General features: G+C 47.2%; 1 protein-coding gene across 1 annotated transcript; it reads left to right on the plus strand.

The window, feature by feature from the left end:
- Positions 1-1,285: 1,285 nt before the first annotated feature.
- Positions 1,286-19,693, plus strand: ZKSCAN2 (zinc finger with KRAB and SCAN domains 2). Its single transcript, XM_059154925.1, has 7 exons — positions 1,286-1,982; positions 2,972-3,158; positions 5,754-5,842; positions 6,171-6,297; positions 9,438-10,124; positions 12,307-12,798; positions 15,160-19,693. The coding sequence occupies exons 1-7, from the start codon at positions 1,575-1,577 to the stop codon at positions 16,077-16,079; spliced, it is 2,910 nt and encodes a 969-aa protein (XP_059010908.1). The 5' UTR covers positions 1,286-1,574; the 3' UTR covers positions 16,080-19,693.
- The last annotated feature ends 922 nt before the right edge of the window (positions 19,694-20,615 follow it).

The raw sequence follows: 20,615 nt of genomic DNA on the forward strand, positions 1-20,615 counted from the left end.
CCCCCGCGCCGCCTCTGGGGGACGGAACGGGGCCACCAGATCCTCTCGCAGCGGGGGACAGACGGGGCGCCCCCGCGCCGCCCCTGGGGGACGGAACGGGGCCACCAGATCCTCTCGCAGCGGGGGACAGACGGGGCGCCCCCGCGCCGCCCCTGGGGGACGGAACGGGGCCACCAGATCCTCTCGCAGCGGGGTACAGACGGGGCGTCCTCGCGCCGCCCTGGGGGGCCCGGGTGGCACCGCCCCAAACGATCCCCACGGGGAACCAACAGGGAACCCCCAGGCCGCCTCAGGGGCTCTCCCCTGGAGGACGGTTGGGGCGGCCCCGCGCTGCCCCGAGGGGACGGGACTGGGTCGCTAAGGGGCTCCCGCAGGGGCACAGCAGGGACCGAGCGCCTGGCAGGGGCAGCAGTCCGCGACGGCCGCCGCCCTCCGACGACGCCGCAAGCCTGCGTGCGCCCTCTGCGACAGACCCCTCCGCCAAGCAAAGGAGTCCCCGCTCCCTCTCCCTTTTCCGCTGCAGAAAGGCCTTTGCGGCGCCTCCCCAGGAGCGTCCTTCACCTCAGAGACGTCGCCCCGCCTCCCAGACTGCGCGGCCGAGGGAAGCCTCCCACTCTCCTTTTGCACACTGTGCCGTCTTCTCCCGCACAAGGTCCGCCCGGCCACCGGCTGTGGGTCCCTCCGCCCCGCGAAGCCTCTCCACGCCCCTCCTCGTTCTTCACGTCCCTCCGCGGCGGGGGCGCCGCGCCGCGCGCTCTCGCGAGAGTCCACCGCGCAGCCCTCTCCCTCAGCCCCTCGCCCGCGAGGAAGCCTCCCCGGGCCCCGCGGCGCGCGGTCGCGGGCGGCGCATGCGTGGCCGCGGCTCCCAGCGCCCCCCGCGCAGTCCGCGGGCGGAGCGGACCAGGCCGCGCACGGGGCCGACGACCGTCCCCTCCGAGGGCTCGCGGGGTCCCGCGGAGCCGTTCCCCTCAGGGGCCGAACCGCCTGGCGGTCTTTTCCGTGGCGTGCGGAGGGCTCCTGAGGACTGTCGGGACCGCCTCGGGCCCTAAAGAGCCCCGCGCTGCCCTCGGACACGGCCGGCCCCACCAGGCCACCCGCAGCGGCCTGGGCGCGCGGCGCGGGCCGAGCCTCGCCCCTGGGACCCCGAACCCCCGGGCCGGGCGGGGCCTGCCCATGCGGCCCCACCCACCCGGGGCCTCGCCTCCGCGGGGCCCAGCCCCCTCCCGGCCGGCCGGCCGCCCCCGCCCACCCCTCCTTCTGCCCCCCACCCCCACCCCCGATTTTCCCCCCGGTTCCCCGGCCTTGCCCTTTCGGACACTGCCCTGAAAGACATGCATCCTGGAAAACCACATCGTGTTTGCAGAAGAGGCCGGGTTGGGGACCTTAGGGTACACGTTCCCCTCTTCCAGCGTCTAGGATGGATTTGATGAGCGCCCCCGGAGGGCCCCGTTGCGGCCGCCGGCCGTGTTTTCACTTCCTTGCCGTCCCCCTTCCAAAGGTCGTTACGCAGAGAAGCCTCGGAGGTTTATGAGTCTCCGTGGAACTAGACGTGAGGTTGACCACCGGGTCGGAGCATGGCCGCATCGCTGCACCCTCCGACCGATGAGGCTCCCTTGGAGGTGGAGGGATGCTTCATAATGAAGGTGGAGAAGGACCCCGAGTGGGCCGCGGAACCCGCTCTGGCAGGCTCGGAGGGCGCCGAGGCCGAGACCCTTCGCAGATGCTTCCGGCAGTTCTGTTACGACGATGTGACCGGACCCCATGAAGCTTTCAGCAAACTCTGGGAACTTTGCTGCCGGTGGCTGAAGCCCGAAATGCGTTCCAAGGAGCAGATCCTTGAGCTGCTGGTGATTGAACAATTTCTCACCATTTTACCCAAGAAGATTCAGGCGTGGGCGCAGAAGCAGTGTCCGGAGAGCGGAGAGGAGGCGGTGGCCCTGGTCGTACATTTGGAGCAAGAGACTGGAAGGCTAAGACAGCAGGTGAGAGAGGATTTTCCAAATAGTTGTATTTAGAAGGCGATGGGTAAGTGCAGGGGGGTGGGGTGTGGGGGGGCACGGATGCCTTGCAGATGGGGCTTATGGACGGAGAAACGGTACTAATGAGAGACCTTTAAAGTGACTCGAAAGAGGATCGGAATTTCATATTAAATCGGGAGGAAAAAAAAAACAAACAAACAAAACAAACCTTGCTTGAAATAGGGTTTTGCAAATGAAGTTAAACACTGTGCCTCTAAGTGTTTGTTCACGTCTTTTGTGTAATATTTCCCAAAAATTCTATGAGAGAACAATACATTAGGCTTTGCAGGGTTGGACTTTGGCAGCCTGATTTTCAAGAGGGCTGTTTTTTGCAAACAAAGCAAGCACAGACTTCATCAGTTATCCCAGGGTCCTCTCTACTCTTCCAGTGCGTGTCTTCTGAGGGGCCCTCAATACCATCATCCTGGTCACTCTTCTCTAGTTGAACCAGCAGATCTTCGCTCGTCAGTGGTATTTCTCGGTCTTCTAGTTGTTTTCAACAGCCCTTTCATTAACCTCATGAAATCCTGCAAGATTTGCAGTTTCACCTTGCTCAGGATTTGCATTCGTATAAAGACCTATCAGCAGGCTGCTGTGTTGGTCAGGGATATCCACTACATGTGGAAATTAATTGTATATTTTCAGTTCACTAGTGAATTTATTTCGCTGCTCTGTGCAAGGACGTAGTATCTATTCTAATAATAAGGAGGCTGTGTATTTTACTCTTGATAGATTTTTTTCCCCCTCTGTAAACTAATAAAGAGCACTCTCCTGTTGCCTTATCCCTAGACTTCTGGACAGTACTGTTCACCTAATGCCCTTGGACACTCCATTGGGAATGGAGTGAAATTTTCATTCCTTCTCACATCTTCTATCCTTCTTTGATTTCTTTCTGGGGGAAGTTTGGCCCTCTCTGGCCCTCTTTCCATTATGGCATTGGCTTTATTTCCCAGGTCAGCAGTCCTGTGCACTCGGAGAAGCAGGTCCCCCTTGGAGCAGCATGGGAGGTAACAGACTTTCAGCCAGAGCAGGTGGAGACCCAACCCAGAGTGGTGTCTCTGGAGGAAGCTAGAAGCCTCCACTCAGGACACGAAGAGCAGCTGAACCGAAAGAGAGAGCATCGGCCCTTACCCAAGAATGGTAAGAAGAACTCGGAGCATTCCCAGGGCAGAGATCATGGCAGATGCATATTATAACCCTAACACCATGACTTGCTTAGAGTAGGATCCCCTTAATATGTATTTGAAAATAAATTGAATATCTGGGGAGCAAGGGTTCATTCACTTCAAGAGTTGGTAATATGTACAGCATAAGTAAGAGGCATCTTAAAGATGGACTCTGGGAAAACTTTCCCAGACTGGCCTCAGGTCTTGCTATGAAATTTAAGAATCTCCATTCCATAACCAGCATGTGTTTTTCAGTCCTGCTGTGTATATGTGTCTGTCTTTTTGGCTGACTATAAACAACTTTAAAAACTGTTTGGAAAGGGAAACAAGGTTTTTTTTTTTTTTTTTTTTTTTTTTAAGATTTTATTTATTTACTTGAGAGAGGGAGAGGGAGAAGCAGACTCCCTGCTGAGTGAGGAGCCCAATGCGGGGCTCCATCCCAGGACCTTGAGATCATGACCTGAGCCAAAGGTAGGCGCTTAACCGACTGAGCCACCCAGGTGCCCCAAAATATTTACTTTAAAAAATTGACTCCCTGGGGCGCCTGGGTGGCTCAGTGGGTTAAAGCCTCTGCCTTCGGCTCAGGTCATGATCCCATGGTCCTGGGATCGAGTCCCGCATCGGGCTCTCTGCTCCGCAGGGAGCCTGCTTCCTCCTCTCTCTCTCTATGCCTGCCTCTATGCCTGCTTGTGATCTCTGTCTGTCAAATAAATAAATAAAATCTTTAAAAAAAATTATTAAAAAAAAATTGACTCCCAAGTGAGACATCACAGAAGTAGCATATGAGAGCAGTAAACAAGATGATTTCATGGAGGAGGGAGCACAGGCTTCCTTGCTGCCTGGACATTAATAAGTCATGTAGGAGGAAATTGAACACCTGGAGCTCCGTGATCTCTAGGACCCCCGCCTTGTGTCAGGCTGAGAGAGGGGGATGGGAAGATCACTGAACCCACAGTGGGAGGCTTGGGCTCATATCTTTTTGTCTCTGTATCTCTGTCTATCTGTCCTTGGGCAAGTAATATGGAAAGGAGCATTAACACACACAGGTTCAGCGATTAGGCAGACAACCAGGACACAAAACTTAGCTCCGCCATCCATTCTCTATGTGGCCTTGGTCAGGTTACTTCTCAAACTTCCTGTCCTGTCATTTGTAAAAGGAAAATAATAAGGGTGTTAATGTAGGTTAAAAGAAGCAGCGTGAAGAGACCAGTACATATAGTGGTCAATAAATGTTAGTTCCCTTTCTCCCATAATGGCACGATTATTTTTAAACTTCAAATCTCAGACAGATTTTACACACCCCTCACCAAGTGGCAGGATTTACTGCTGTGTACTCAACCTCCTTATCTTTCCTGAAATTCATATTGTGATAGAAATCATTACAAAGATTAAATCCAGATGTTTTCTGGATTTCAGAGTTCCCCTGGATTACATGCTGTCAGTTACTTTAGCTGATAAGCTTAGTCCAATAAGTGTATGGTGTTTCTGGATTTCGCCATCCCAGGGTGACAAGGCTTTCACAATGTGGAAAAGTGTGTTCTGTTGAGGTGCTTAGCAGGACAGGGCCGCTGTAGCCGGCCACTCCCCCTGTCTCCATAACAGCTCACTAAGAAGCAGACACTGAATAGTATCTGCGCTTTTTACCTTTTTTTTTTTTTTTTTCAAACGTGAAAATCCTTTTTTGGATTTCTTTTAGTTAGCAAACATAGTTACTAATGTATGCCTTTTATAAAAACAAAGTGGCATAACAGGAACTTTCGAAAAGCAGGGGATATCTGTAATACATTTCTAGGGAAGTGATCCAGTTTGCTTCTTTAGAGAGTAGTGGAGCAAGTTCTTAAGTTCTTGATCACAGTAATATTCATTCTGGAAGTTTTCCCTAGATTGCGAGTTCCAGAGTAGAAGTTAGACAGTTAGACGCAGACTGTGCTATATGTATGTGTATATATCTTCCTCTTACCTTTTGAGGGAGTGTACTATGTATTTGCTTGTGTGTCCAGGACTATGTATCTATGTGTGTTAACTTCTTTAGCATATTAAAGAATTGATCAACTCATACCAGGGATTACAAACTGATAACTCACATGTCAAGTCAGACTTGTTGTGTTTTACCTACAGAGGGTTTTTGTTTGGGGTTTTATCATTTGTTTGTTTGGAGTTCTCAAGGTTTAAAATTTTTGAGATTCTTATACAAAAGTCCAGATTTCTGTCTCCTCCTGAAAATATGAGTAGCTCTAACTATAGCAGGCCCAGTGTTTCCCAATGAAGCATTAAGTGGAAGTGGGCATTGGCTGTGTACCCTTTCCGTGGTGTATGTGCTCTCAGTTCCCCCATTCCTTACCTGGCCCCCTTCATAATGCACTTTGTCTGCTAACTCCCTAAAAGCATTCACACATATGAGCTCTGCTTCAGGGTACCATGGTTCAGGCATTGTTCTGAACTCATTGATGAAATGATCAATTTATACTTGTTGGGGGATTTTTATGCATCTTCATTTCTTAAAAGGAGAGGCTGCGTGGATTAAAGGTCCAGAGCCCAGAACCCTGATTGTTTCTTTCTCTTCTTACAGCTCGGCCTTCTCCCTGGGTTCTTGCTCCTGCTAATGAATGGAACATGGATCAGGAAGTAACAACCACACGACTACCTGTTGTGTCTCAGGTACATTACCTTCTCTCTGCCTTCCTAGGGTATTCAGTCCCAATGATTTCCTGTGCCTTCACTGTCTTCAAACTCTTATACTCCTCCAAGAGCCTATTCCCCCTTGACTCCTTTTACAGAGAAGACTGGACCCAGACTTCTGATTAATGAGATTCCTTGCTGGATTTGATTCTTTATAATATCTTCTGCTTCATTTGGCACATCCTACACACTTGGTTTCCTGATTTTAATTCTTCTTTGGGGCCCTTCTTTGTTTCCTCCATGATCATTCATCCTCTGAAGACCCGTATGGTTATCTTGGTAGTCATTGCTGTTAGTGTTGTTACAGGGACCAGTGAAAGATGTCCACATGGCGAGAGGTTTTTCCTACAAAAAGAGCGTACATCAGATTCCCGCTCACAGAGACCTGTACCGGGATATTAGGAAAGAGAGTGTTGGGAACATGGTCTCCCTGGGTAAGGATTCTTTCCCTTTTCACATAAAAAATTGGGGGATTTTTGATATCTTTATTTCTACTGATGATACAATAGCTATGACTGTCCACACCTACAGGACCTCTGCGGATTGTCCGGTCATTTCTGTGGCCGGCTCACCAGACCTAGTGACCACTTCTCCGTGCTGTCTTCCTCATTCCTTCCTTTCTTCCAGTTTAAAATATATTCGTATTCTCCTGACGTAGGGGTGAAAACATTGGCGAGGTGTTCTATACAACTTTCACGTTCATACTACTTAAATATAAGCTTACACATACCCATGAGACTACGAGCTCTGTAAAGTCACAAGGTCTTTGATGATATGCCCTTGTTTACCTGCACTAACCCAACACTCTGCATACAGCTAGACGCATGGGTGGAGGGCCAGCAAATGATTGTTGAATGGATAAATCTTACAGATGGAAGGAAAAAGATAATTTCAATACAATACAAGTGTGTTGTGAATAATTTAAATAGCACAAAATCACAGGCACACATAACCACTGTTGTATCACTTTACAGGCAAACTTCTGAAGGATTTGTCACTGCATTAGTAGTGGACATAAGTATAGTTCATTCATACATAAGCTAAAAGTTGAGGACTGATTATTAATAAAATTACAGGCCTAGGGGCACCTGGGTGGCTTGGTAGGTTAAAGCCTCTGCCTTCGGCTCAGGTCATGATCCCAGGGGTCCTGGGACCACACATTGGGCTCTCTGCTCAGCAGGGAGCCTGTTTCCCCCTCTTTCTCTCTGCCTGCCTCTCTACTTATGATCTCTGTCAAATAAATAAATAAAATCTTAAAAAAAAAAAAAAGAAAAGGAAATTACAGGCCTAACATGTGTACTAACCCACACTAGAGAGGCTATAAACATGTGTTAATAGGGTAGCCACTAGCCACACAGGGCAATTTAATTTTATACAATTAATTAAAATTAAATAAAGTTAAAAATTCAGTTCCTCAGTGGCTGTAGCCACTGTCAGGATATTTGACAGCTGTATTGAACAGCACAATTACAGAGCATTGCTGTCATCCCAGAAAGTTCTATTGGACAACACTACCTATAGATACCAAAGTATAGAGATTATAAAACAGGCTGTGCCAACTCAGCAAATAAAGATACACCAAGGATTATTTATAATTAGAAAGCAATTAAGGCAACTAAAAACAACGACCAACGTAGGGTGGCACTGATGACACAGTGGTAGCAAGGCGGCCATCCCAGAGTGGCAGGCATTCCAGCCGTCTGCCTGGGTTGCACACACGGGCGCTTCCTAGCGTGACCCCAGTTTACACGGCACCCAGACCTAGCAGCGTGCTGCGTGAGAGTCCTGAGTCAGGTGTGAGATCCCTCTAGTGGGATGGGGATCATCCTCGGAGAATTCAGATATAGACCAGCACCTTCACACGTACAGTCTTGAATAAGATGGTCTGAACTGCGTAGGTCCATTTCTACATGGATTTTTTTTTTCAGTAAATATGTATAGAACTGTGAATATATTTTCTCTCCCTTATGACTTTTTTTTTTAAAGATTTTATTTATTTGACAGACAGAGATCACAAGTAGGCAGAGAGGCAGGCAGAGAGAGAGGGAGAAGCAGGCTCCCTGCTGAGCAAAGAGCCCGATGCGGGACTCGATCCCAGGACCCTGAGATCATGACCTGAGCCGAAGGCAGCGGCTTAACCCACTGAGCCACCCAGGCGCCCCCTTATGACTTTTTTAATAACATTTTCTTTTCTCTAATTTGCTTTATTATGGGAATACAGTATGTAATTATATATAATATATAAAATACTTGTTAGTGGACTGTGTTGTCAGTAAGGCTTCCAGTCAGTAGTAGGCTCTTAGTAGTTAAGTTTTGGGGGAGTCAGAAGTTATACACGGATTTTTGACTGCATAGGCTAGGTTGCCTAGCCCCGCCCTTGTTCGAGGGTCAACTGTGAAGATATGTAGAAAGACCCAGACCAGAGATACCTGCCCCAATCCTTTATCATAGGTTGTAAACTCGCGGCTTATGGGCTCAGTCTAGCCTATACACATATTTTGGCCTTGCTCAGCATTTTAATTTGCTCTTAGTCTGTAAATCTGGATATCCTGTGTCTCTTGAAAAATCAAATGTCAGACACCATGGGCCTACCTTCTCACCATCTGCCTGGCCTTTCTAGATATTCAAGCTTTCATCAATTCTACACTTACCTCTCTCATGTAAAAATAAACAGCCAATCTCCATCCCCAGAGTTCTTTCAGAAAGGATTTGATGTGATGCTGCTTCTTCTCGACAATTCCGTGAAGTTTCTGTTTGTGTTATCTAGAAGAAAATCAAATTTTATTACATACCTGTTGGGTGTTAGGTACTTTACAGACGCTCATTTATTTAATATTCCCAGCATCTCTGGGAATAGGGGCCAGCATTCCCTAGGCAACCGAAGCTCAGAGATTAAGAAACATCCCTCTGGGTCAAAAGTAAAGCAGGGTGTATGGGGGTCAGGGTTCACATTTAAGACATGTCGATCTCCACAGCGCCATGAGGCAACAGCTGTCTGTGTGCTTCCTTCTTCTTCCATCTCTTTCCTATTAACCTTGCCGCACGTATACCCAAATTCTCGATGTATCTGTCCTAGCCCCAGTGTGTGTGTGTGTGTGTGTGTGTACCTGCATATGTTGGGGTGGGGGTAGGAGTGGGAGTGTGTGGGGACCAGTATGAGCACACTTGGTTCCGTGAGTAACAAATACTGGTTACAGCAGATGCTGAACCCTGCACAATGTTAGACACTGAGAGGGAGTCACAGGTAATAGAATATATGTTTCTTACCCTTAAAGGTTTTCCCTTAAGAACTAGCAAGAGAAAGAAATGGTATATACATGAGAAGTAACCTGATAGTGTAAGTTAGCAGATGATTGTGCCAAAGAAGAGAGGTATAAGGGTAACTCTAAATATACCATCGGTAGTAAGAATGACCATGCTGTGCTCTGTCATGGTTGAGGAAGGCTCTAGACGAGAGGGGACAAAACGTTTCGAGGATAGGTGCGGACAAGTGTCCAGGAGGGCCTGCTAGAGCCACAGATGAGGGCATGCAGCTCTGACCTCTGGTTTAACATGAAATGTGTTTCTCTCGCAGGAGGTACTGTGTCTGTGTCTAACAAGATTGCCCAGCTGGAGCAAAGAAAGGAGCCATGGACCCTGGGTCTGCACTCTTCTAACAAAAGGAGTATTATTCTACGAAGCAACCACATCAAGGAGAAGCCAGTTCACACGGCTCAGATCCCTGCGCGCAGAGCGGGGAGAGTGTGGGGCGAACAGCAGCACTGGGGTTTGGAAGATGAGAAGATAGCGGGCGTGCACTGGAGCTATGAGGAAACAAAGACTTTCCTTGCCATTCTCAAGGAGTCTCGCTTTTATGAGACGCTGCAGGCTTGTCCCCGAAACAGCCAAGTGTACGGGGCTGTGGCTGAGTGGCTTCGTGAGTGTGGCTTCCTCCGAACACCAGAACAGTGTCGCACCAAGTTCAAAAGCCTCCAGAAGAGCTATCGGAAGGTGAGAAATGGCCATGTGCTGGAACCCTGTGCCTTCTTTGAGGACATGGACGCTCTGTTGAACCCTGCAGCCCATGCTTCATCTGCTGATAAGCCAAAGGAGATTCTCTCTCTCCCCAGACTAAAGAGAGTTGATATCGGTGCTAAAGAACGGGTCAGTTTGGTGGAGGAGGAAGATGCCGCAGAAGAATCTGATGGTGATGAAATGGGCGTTGAATTTATCCGGAAGTCTGAGATTCGTGGTGCCCCTGTCTTGTTTCAGAACCTGAGTGGTAAGAATTGTGCTCTTTCCTTCGGGTATGAAAATGGATTATATGGGCTTATAGTAAATAGAGTAAGTAGACCAGAGGCAGCCTAATTTGGGGAGTGCTGCCGTGAGCACCTTGCCACTAATCACTGAACGTACTCTCAGGTGTCCGCTGCTGCCCCTGGTGCAGTCTGAGCAGTGGCTGTGACAGTTCTTTCTTGGGCTAGAGCACAGCATGGATTGGAGTATTTGGAGCCTGTGGAAGGAAGATAAATAAAGTCAAAGGACTCTGGAGAGCCCTCATCTGAGGATTGGTAGAAACCAGCCAGTTGTGTTGAATTATAATAAGGCAAAGATACATTGTTATACTACTTAGGATGACCAGTAAAAGACTGTATAGCTGAAGAAAGTAAAAAATTGTAATTGTAGAAGACAAGAAAGGAGAGAAAAAGGAACACAAAGTAGATGAGTCTAATGGAAAACACAGTAAGATGGTAGACATATATCCAAATATGTCATTAGTTATAGACTTAAAAGACCATCAATCATTAAAAAAAATGAAGTATTGCTTACAAGAGATATGTGTGAAGTATAAGACACAAAGACCTTGAAATTAAAAGATGGGGAAAGATATACCACATACAATATAAACAAAATCTTATGTCGAAATTGGGGACATGCAGAACTAACCCAGCAGTGAACAACTAGGTGACAGTAGACACATCCTGTAAGTACTCTGAAGTTCCGTTTTCTCATCAGTAAAACCTGACAGGATTCCAGGATCATTAGTTTTAAATGAAGTAATAGATAAAAATTGAGAAAGGCATTGTGCAGATGTTAAACACAAACATCTCAATTCTTTGTGATATGCATGAAAAAAAAGGATAGGCAGAGGCAAAATGAGAAGGAGAGACTTTATTCTGGCGAAATTCAGTGAGACATAGCCAGGCGTCACTATTATTAGGAAAGTTTCTCCACTCTACCTTGGGAAAAGATGGTAAGTTCTAGGGGCTTCTGGGTGGCACAGTCAATTAAGTGTCCTCCTTCTGCTCGGGTCATGATCCCAGGGTCCTGGGATCGAGCCCCACAGGGTCCTGCTCAGCAGGGAGTCTGCTTCTTCTACTCCCTCTGGCCCCCACTCATGCTCTATTTCTCTCTCTAATAATAATAATTAATAATAAATTTGTTGTTATGAATTTTATATTAATATGATCTATAATTTATAATTATATAAATATAATTATGTTTATTATATGTGATATATAATATATATATTACTTATATAATTTTATATGTAGTTGTATATGAATATAATTATAATATAATTTATAATAAGTCATATCTAATAATAAATAATAATATTTTTTAAAAGATGGTAAGTTCTTAGAGTGGAAAAATAAATCAGGCTAGGAGAGCTGGGGGTCCACTCATGACTGTATCTATTCAAAAGAGATAGCTCAGGAAAACACAGGGAAGATACATTGTGCATGGACAGGTGCTCCCCAATCTGGAAATCCATAGACAGGAGGGTGGTCCCAAGCTAGGCCTGGAGGAGAGCACGGGGTAAGACTGAGGAGAGAAGTGACTTCTTCCTGCTTACAAAACAGACAAAAAGCCTGGTTTAACAAACTTCTCAGACATGTCCTGAAAAGTTTGATTCTGCCATAGACTCAGAACATCTGCTTGTCTTGCAAGTCATTTCATCTCTTACAGTAGAGGACTCAGTGACATCAAAAATGACTCTAGATGTAGTTCTGCTCTTCAAGGAAGACTCGTTAAAAAAGTGTCCTAGTCTGTTAGTTTTAACCATTTAGAAAAGACCTGTGTATCCTTGGCTAATCGCCGTTGCAGTGGCAGATCGGAGGGACTACATTCTTCCTCTACCAAATAAACTTTGAGATCAGTTTAACAATTTCAGTTTAAAAATCCTATTGGGATGTTGACTTTATAGATTCATTTGAGAACTGAATCTGTACAACTTGAGTCTTCCTATCTGGAAACATAGTGTCTCTCCATTTTTTCTAGTTAATTTATGTCTTTCAGTAAATTACAGGTTTTTTTATAGAGACCCTCGATTTTTTGCACATGTTCTCCCCCAGCAGGTCATGGTTCCTGTTGCCACCATGAAGGGGATCTGTTTCCTTTTACCCCTTCTGTTTCGAGGCTGCTTATGTCTTATGTCCTTGCACTTTTTCTTTCCATGGCAGGTGTGCACTGGGGGTACGAGGAAACCAAAACTTTTCTTGATATCCTCCGTGAGACTCGGTTTTATGAAGCTCTCCAAGCCTGTCATCGGAAGAGCAAGCTGTATGGCGCCGTGGCAGAACAACTGCGGGAGTGTGGCTTCCTCCGGACGCCAGAGCAGTGCCGGACCAAGTTCAAAAGCCTGCAGAAGAGCTACCGCAAGGTGAAAAACGGTCACGTGCTGGAGTCCTGTGCGTTCTACAAGGAGATGGATGCCCTGATTAACGCTCGGACCCCTGCCCCTTCCGCCAGCACTCCAGAAGAAATCCCATCACCCTCAGGGCAAGAAGGAGAGGATACTGAAATTGAACCCCAGGAACCTACAGGCTGGGAACCTGAGGAGACCTCACAAGAGGCGATGGTAGAAGATTCTGGCAGTGAGAGAATGAGTGAAGAGGACACTGTGCAAGAGTCGGAGTTCCAGGGGCCTCCAGGTCTACTGCAAAGCCCAAATGGTAAGGACCATCGAGGGGGAAGGGTGATTTACCGAAGAATCAGTAACTCTCCGCATATCACCCATGGGTATTTATTTCTTAAACAGGTGTTTGAGGAGCCTGTGCTGTGTGAGGAATGGGGGATCTAGCAGTGAATAAAACAAAGTGTCTTTCTCGTGGTGCTTCTATTCAAGGAAGTTGCTGACGTTCTAGTGATTCAGTCCTTGGGATCTCAGCCTCCATTTTGTCTGTATGGGTCAATGTTTCATATCATCTGAAAAAGAGGCAAAATGAGAGAGAGACTTGACTGCACGTTTCAACAGACTGCTGGTGCCCTCACGGGCATCTGTCCCCACAGCAGCCCGGACTTAAAATTTCACAACTAAAATCACGGTCTCCCTTCCTGTACCTTGGCTCTTCCCTGTGTCCTCCCATACCCAGACTTAAAACTTTAGAGACGTTTTGATGCTTTCTCTCTGATTATTTACATCCAAGCAGAGAACACATTTTTCTCAGCTGTTGTAGAGCTTCCGTCTGTCCCCTTGTTAGTCACCACAGCCACTACCTGTGGTGAGAGAGGTTTAGCCTTTCTCTTTCTCTTGTCTAGACTTTTGTAAAAGTCTCCAAACCAGGTTTCCCCATCAGTCTTGTATTAAGGTTCCACAGCCATCCTCGGTCTGAGCTCATCTTATCTTTCTGTCCTTACCTGTTACGGTTTCCTTCTGCACTGTCTGCTCACTCAAAACAAATGCTAGAGAAGGGGCCTACATGTGCTTTCTGCTAGTGTTCATATGAGAAATCGTGGTTTGAAGGCTGAAATCGTTAAGTCCTATATAACCCAGGTTTTGACTCCTGGAAACAAAGTCTTTTGGTACCATTCCTTGTGAGTCTCATTCTGTAAATCAAGCTGCAGACCTGTCACTAAATTGTCAGACTCTATCTGAGCCAACCACAAGGCTGTGACTTCCTTCAAATCCCAGGACAATGTTGGACCCAAAGAGAACGCTTCAGAAGAATTGCTAAATGAAAGATGGCATTGTTGGGACTTTCACTGAACTTAATGGACTGATGGATGTCTGCTCTCCCCTCCCCAGCCCACACCACAGCCGCCCTACTTGGGTTGGGAGGGCGGAGGGATATCAGCAGTTTCAACTCAGTGTATGCAAGGACAGGAATGGTAAAACCGGCAAGTAGGAGCAAGACAGCATAGCAGAATGCTTAAGAACAGGGTTTGGGGGCTGCCTGGGTGGCTCAGTAGGTTGGAGCCTCTGCCTTCGGCTCAGGTCATTGATCCCAGGGTTCTGGGATTGAGCCCCACATCGGGCTCTCTGCTCCACGGGGAGCCTGCTTCCTCCTCTCTGTCTGCCTGCCTCTCTGCCTACTTGTGATCTCTGTCTGTCAAATAAATAAATAAATAATCTTTAAAAAAAAAAAAAAAAAAAGAACAGGGTTTGGGCATCAAACAGACCTGGATGAAGTAATACAATGTTGAGAACTTGATTCAAAATAATCTGGGTAAAGGAGCAGAAAGTGGGCGGGACTAGAGATGAGACTAGATTGGCCACGAAGAGATCATCACTTAAGTGGGGTGAGTGATTCGCGGAAATTCCTTTCACCTACTATAGTCTCAGCTTTTCTGTATGCTTGAATTTTACATAATAAAAAGTTTATACAAAACCACAGTTAATAAGTGGCCAGGATGGAATCAGAACCAGAGCTGTGGGGTTCCAAAGCCTGTCAGTCTAGAAGACCTCCCGGAAAGGCTGGCCTCCGGTGTGCACCTTGCAGTGAGCGTGGGACATAGTGAGACGTAGACGCAGTAGAGAGAGTGAGGGCAGGGCGGTCCCCGCGTGGGGAATGGGGAGAGTCAGGCTGAATCAGGTGTGTGTGTGAGACAGCTGGAGAAAACAGCGCCAGGAACGTGGGAGGAGAAGGAAGAAATAGCCTTGGGTAGGATATGATCAGATATCGATGAACTCAGAAGTCATTGAGGAATTGGAACCTGATCGCTAGAATCTGCTATGAACACCGGGACAGCATATTGTCGCACAGATGTGAAATTTTGAAAGCAGGGGGAGTGGGAGAAGAACTTCAGGGAGAGCACTAAGCTGGCCCCTGTTACTCTGGGTCTGGATGGGGAATAACAGCTTGGCTTTCAGTTCCATTCAGAAAACATTCCTGAAGGCCTGCTATGTACGAGGTGTTATTGGCTGTTCGTGGCACTGAATGGAAAGAAGGGACAATGAATCAGAATGGTAACAGGACCCGAGACACCAGAGAAGTACACAGGCATCCCAACACACAAAGCCTTGTTGGCTATGTTGTTTATGTTAATACAGGACTGGTCTAGAATTTTTATCATCTTTTTTTTTTTTTTTCCAGATTTTGAAATTGGAGGAAGTATCAAGGTTACAACACAGGTCATCTATAAGGACTTGGAGCAGCATGGGGCATTAATAGAAAAGTCCAAAAGGGTCGTTTCCCAGAACGCTGATCCAGGTAAATACCGTAGAAGGGAATGCATCTCAGGAAGACAATGGGAAACCCTCCAAGGCATCAGACAGGGAAAGCTGACATCTCAATCACGAGATTTAGGGAAAGCTGTAGGGCATCTGAGGCCTTTCATGGGGAAGAGACCCTACCGGCTGCTCAAATACGGAGAAAGCTTTGGAAGGAATGCTCGTCTTATGTGCCGGATGTCCCACCAGAAGGAAAATCCTTATAAATGCAGTGTCTGTGGGAAGTGCTTTGGTAGAAGCAGGAGCCTAATCAGACATCAAAGAATCCACACCGGAGAAAAACCTTTTAAATGTCTTGACTGTGGGAAAAGCTTTAATGACTCCTCCAACTTCGGTGCCCACCAGAGAATCCATACTGGGGAGAAACCCTACAGGTGTGGGGAATGTGGAAAATGCTTTAGTCAGAGCTCGAGTCTCATCATACATCAGAGAACCCACACTGGAGAGAAGCCCTACCAGTGTGGGGAGTGTGGGAAGAGCTTTACCAACAGCTCCCATTTCAGCGCCCACCGCAGGGTCCACACGGGCGAGAACCCCTACAAATGTGTGGATTGCGAGAAAAGTTTCAATAACTGTACAAGATTTCGAGAGCATCGGAGGACACACACTGGAGAGAAGCCCTATGGCTGTACCCAGTGTGGCAAACGTTTCAGTAAGAGTTCTGTCCTCACCAAACATCGGGAAGTTCATTCCAGAGAAAAGCTTCTGCCGCACCCACCATCCACATATTCCCCAGAGAACCTGCCTAAGGGAAAGACTGATGAATTCAGGAAAACTTTTTGACGTTGACCTCTTCTCCTACGTGCCCCATTAGCCATTTTACCCCAGCCTCATCCTTGGAAGCAGTCTTTTCCTAGCTATGAAGTGTAGTTCCCAAGACAAGCTTGAGAATACAAATACACTAGGAGCCCGCCTCGTATTCTCACCTCCGCCTCTAACGTGACCAGTCTGTTCCTCTCAACTTCTCCCTTAGCAAGGAGGAGAAGACATCCTGTGGGTTCAGAATGACAGTCCCTTTGGTATGTCAAGGCCTCTGCCATAGGACTGCCAAGTCCAGCAACATTCAAGGTCCCTCCACGTAGCTGAAAGTTGTTTTCAAGCAGACCCAGCATGCTGAAAGTTTCCTGTTGTCCACCACATGGGAACCCGGATGCAGCTCAGTCCCAGATTTCTTGTGGGGGTAGAACTTTCAGGCTCTGATCAGGATGACACCACATGCATCTTGGCTTGAAGATACAAGGGATAATGAGATTTTACAGCTTCCTTGAGAAGTCTGTTGCACGATACACTTTGGTGTCAAGTCGATTCCCACAGCTAGGGTGGAGTCCCTATATTGTCACTGAAGCCAAATGTGGTTTGCCTGGCCCTCCATAGAGATGAGAAGCAACTGATTACCCATTGTGCTGACCTTCTCTGGACCGAAACCTTCTTGGCTACTGCTTCTCCAGCCTCTAAATAATTCAATTCTTAACATTTCTCGTAAGTCCTACACTTATCTCTTAGATGTTTTGGGGGCTCTCATCTGACTCTCCTGAACTACCAGGCCCTCTCCAGATTAAATAGGATGCATGCCTGTGGTGTGTCTCATTAAGATAAAGTAGAATCAACTCAGACACGTTCTACCCTACCACTCTTCTGGTTCTTCCCTAGAACATGACTGGCATGTTGGCATATTTTATGCCTCCCTACCCCACATTTAGCATAATGTTCCATAATAATAGTTTTCTCAAACATTAAGGAAGTACAGAAGAAGTGCGGTAGAAACCAGACACCTTCACTGTTTCTAAGACCAGTCAGACTCCTTAGGCCTGCTCTAGATCAGATAGCCCCCTCATTCAGACCACCACCTCTGGGGCTGTTTGTTAAATACGTCATCCTTCTCCGAGCCCATCCATAGGATCATCAACCTGATTGTAGAGCCCAGAGTAATTTATATAACTCTATAGCTTACTTAGCTGACTGAGTGAAAATGGATTTACAGAAACTTCCAATCTAGAACACTTGTCGTTTTCTTCATTTACCTATTTGTCTAAAAAATCTCTTCAATAATCTCCTAGCACTAACCCAACAGGTATTGAAGGAAGAGTCAAAACGAGGAGGAAAAAAGCAGGGAGGTAATTAATAGATTTCTGGAAATTACAGATAAAACCACGGAATCTGGTCTTCCAAGGCTGATTGCTCCAGGACGAGGCCAGTGACATTTATACCATGACTACAGCAACCTGGGGCAGCTTTGCTTTGGGGAGGGGAGGTCCTGAGTTTGGTGGAAGGACAGCCAGAGTCAGGGCTGCGTGAAGATTCTTCTGATCTGACCTCTCTCCGCTTTTGTCAGATACTCTCTTATTTGAAACCCTCTGGAGATCATATTTTTCCTTTGCGTACCTTTGAATCTTTCCAAGCCTGTTCCTCAGAGTTCCAAGGAGGGTAGGCAGTGTCGAAAGAAATCCAGTTCATGGTGACAGAATAGGGTGTGGCCTGCTGGAAGGCAGGTGACTCAGGTACACATTGATACACGTTTGTGATTTATATTTGTTGAAGATGTTATGACTGTTCACACCTCAGTAGGTTGTGTTCCTGCGTGTGGTCTGAATTATAGACTTCTAATGGCTAAGTGCAGTGTTATGTCGTTAGTGCGCCTAGCACAGTGAGATGCGTGCGGTGCCCATGGGCGTGTGCTTGTATCGTGTAGATGTTCTGAAAATCCAGCCCTAGAGAAGATGCCCATGAATAGAAATCACCATGTAGTAATACATACACAGGATTGACAATTATATGGGAAGCATGATTCAGGAAAGTAGATGATTTATTCCTAAGTATTAAGTACTGTTCCATGTAAGGCCGTGTTCCAGGCACAGTAAGGGGATGCGAACATAGAGACGTGGTGCCCGTGCTCAAGGACCTGGCAGTACGACAGAGGAGGCATTGCAGCAAAGGTAATTAATGCGTTACCTTCGTGTCACTTGCAAAATGTCGGTGACTCCACTGTGAGAAAATCACTATCACCTGCAAAAGCATTTTTCTGAATTGCCTTGAATTGTATACCTCTGCGTCCCCAGCGTCCCTAACGGCAGGAACAGTGCAGGACCCATTCCATCTCAAGTGGGGCAGACCGAGTCTGTGTGAGCTTCATTTGTCTGGGGCTACACAGAGCTAGAACCCGAGTTCCCCTGCCGATGTTCCCAGACGTGGGTTAAGTTGCCTTCACGAACTCTGTCTCTGGGCCGAAGAAATAGAAGGTCCTGCCCACCAGCTTCGACCGAGACAACTTGCATCTTGTCTTTCTCAACTGGAGCATGAAAGTCAAAATGAATAACATACCTTTTATATCACATAGCATTGCCTTCATGAAGATGCATAGGAAAAGGTTTTTTTTCTGGGTCTCGGTACCAGGGAAAGCTCTGACCCTAAACAGGAAAAAAAAAAAAAAAGGATTTACAAACACTGTGATTTTTATAACTTACTGCTTTTTTCTCTTTGTTCTGGCTGCTGGAAAGCTCAAGAAAACATACAAGCCACCTCAACCAACTACCTAAAACCTCTGTTTGTTTAATCCCATCTGATTTCTTTGAAAATTACCCCAAATGCTATTTTTTAAAAGCAGTATGAACAACTGGGTATTTTGTTCTCTGACATCTTACCCAAGGCATTTGGAAACTGGCTTGTATTCCCTGCCTACACTTGCTTTGTTACCCCCACGAATACCTCCAGTTCCTACCAGTGATTTTATTACACATACAACCTTACTTGTCCATAAATCTTCTTTAAAGAAGGAAGCTTCACATACGTTTAAACCGCTCTGGGCAGCCTGCCCTAGGGGAGTGAGCATTAGACCAGAAGCCGAAAAGGACACATCTCCGCCTCGTTGCTATCACTTACTGAGCGTCCTTTGACAAACCTCAGCCTCTCTGGGCTGGTGCTCCTTATCTGGAGAGATGCTGAACTTGATTGCCAAGACTGCTCTGGCTCTAATGTTTAGTGAGGCTGCAGGCTTTAAGACCAGGTAGCCAGCCTGGTCCGCGGTGGCAGGCGGCATCCAGGCCACACTGAACCCACTTCATACTTTAGGAAGAGGGAGGCCGTGAGCAGCCCAGGAGCTTGCACAGTGAGGAGAAAGGACACATCACTCAGCCCCTGGAGCTCCTTGGTAGCCGATGGCAAGCAGCTGGAGGGAAGAAAACCCATATGTGAGATCTGATGCCCAGTGACGGACGAGACTCCACTAGGAAGGAGATGGGGAAGCCCCAAATGCAAGGCGTGTGTGAGCAGCTTGTGCACCTATTCGCTTTGGCCTCTGCGTGCATTCCAGGTATAAATGTATGTCTCTTCATTGTTTCGTACTCACGTTCACGTAGATGTCCACTTGAAAATTTGTCTGTGAAATAAATGTCAAAAATAAATGACTCCCGGGGTTTTTGTCATAATTTGAAGGAGGTTTTCCATTAAAGGAAAAGAGAACTTATCCAAGAGGTCACAAAAGCAGATCCCAGTAGCTTTGTAAAGAGAGTCTCCGTGTGATCCCAGCTCCCTGCCCTCCCCACATCTCCTAGGACCCTTTGTGAGTCCCCAGCTGTCCGCGTGCAGCAGCCCTCGGAGGGACGCCTCCGCCACTGCCCCCAGCAGCAGCTCTGATTCTCGTGTGGAGTTCACCCGGATGCACGGAGCTCGTGGGTTCTGGGGGAGGCCCCCACCCACAGCCTTTCCTGGTGCTTTTAAACCAGTCTCAAGATTTCCCCAAAGAAAGCATGGCTTTGGGTTTACTGTTTTCGTTCAAAGAGTCCCAGTGGCTTCCATTTCCTTGTTCCCCTAACAATGTCAACTCCGTAGGCCAGAGAGTCAAGCGGAGTGTGGGCCACTTGGTGAGGGTGTATTTCCAGCTAAACTGGCAGGCACCATAAGAAGAACCACCAGATGGATTTGGAGAGCCATTCACCTGAAGCTGGGGAAGATCGCATGTGTCTCTCTCGCGTGGGCTTTCCAAGCCTCTGCTCCACGCACCCAGCCACAACAGAACGCAGCATCCTCAAGAATCACAACTGCTCAGAGTCCATGTTGAAGAGTCACTGGAAATGTTCTAGGCTTTCCGTGGGTAAATCGCCACAGCTTTTTGGGAGGAAGTGAAGATCATGGCCTGGACACTCAGGTGCGGTGTTCTGTCAGCATTGTCCCAGATGACCTGGCCTCCGTTCACACACAGACATTTAGGTCTGTGAACTGACTCACATCTGGGAATTGGATGAGAGACTTTAAATCTCTAAGGGAAAAACAAATGTTTAAGGGCACAGATTTTCAATTCCTATAAACCAGTTACATCAATTAGAC

Source organism: Mustela lutreola, chromosome 17 (assembly GCF_030435805.1).
Source record: "Mustela lutreola isolate mMusLut2 chromosome 17, mMusLut2.pri, whole genome shotgun sequence".
Taxonomy (NCBI): Eukaryota; Metazoa; Chordata; class Mammalia; order Carnivora; family Mustelidae; genus Mustela; species Mustela lutreola.

Excerpts from the sequence above, each read along its gene's own strand:
- ZKSCAN2 (XM_059154925.1), top strand. The coding sequence starts at position 1,575 with ATGGCCGCATCGCTGCACCCTCCGACCGATGAGGCTCCCTTGGAGGTG. Across the intron at positions 1,983-2,971 it reads CTGGAAGGCTAAGACAGCAG|GTCAGCAGTCCTGTGCACTC; the intron begins GTGAGAGAGGAT and ends TTTATTTCCCAG. Across the intron at positions 6,298-9,437 it reads TGGGAACATGGTCTCCCTGG|GAGGTACTGTGTCTGTGTCT; the intron begins GTAAGGATTCTT and ends TTTCTCTCGCAG.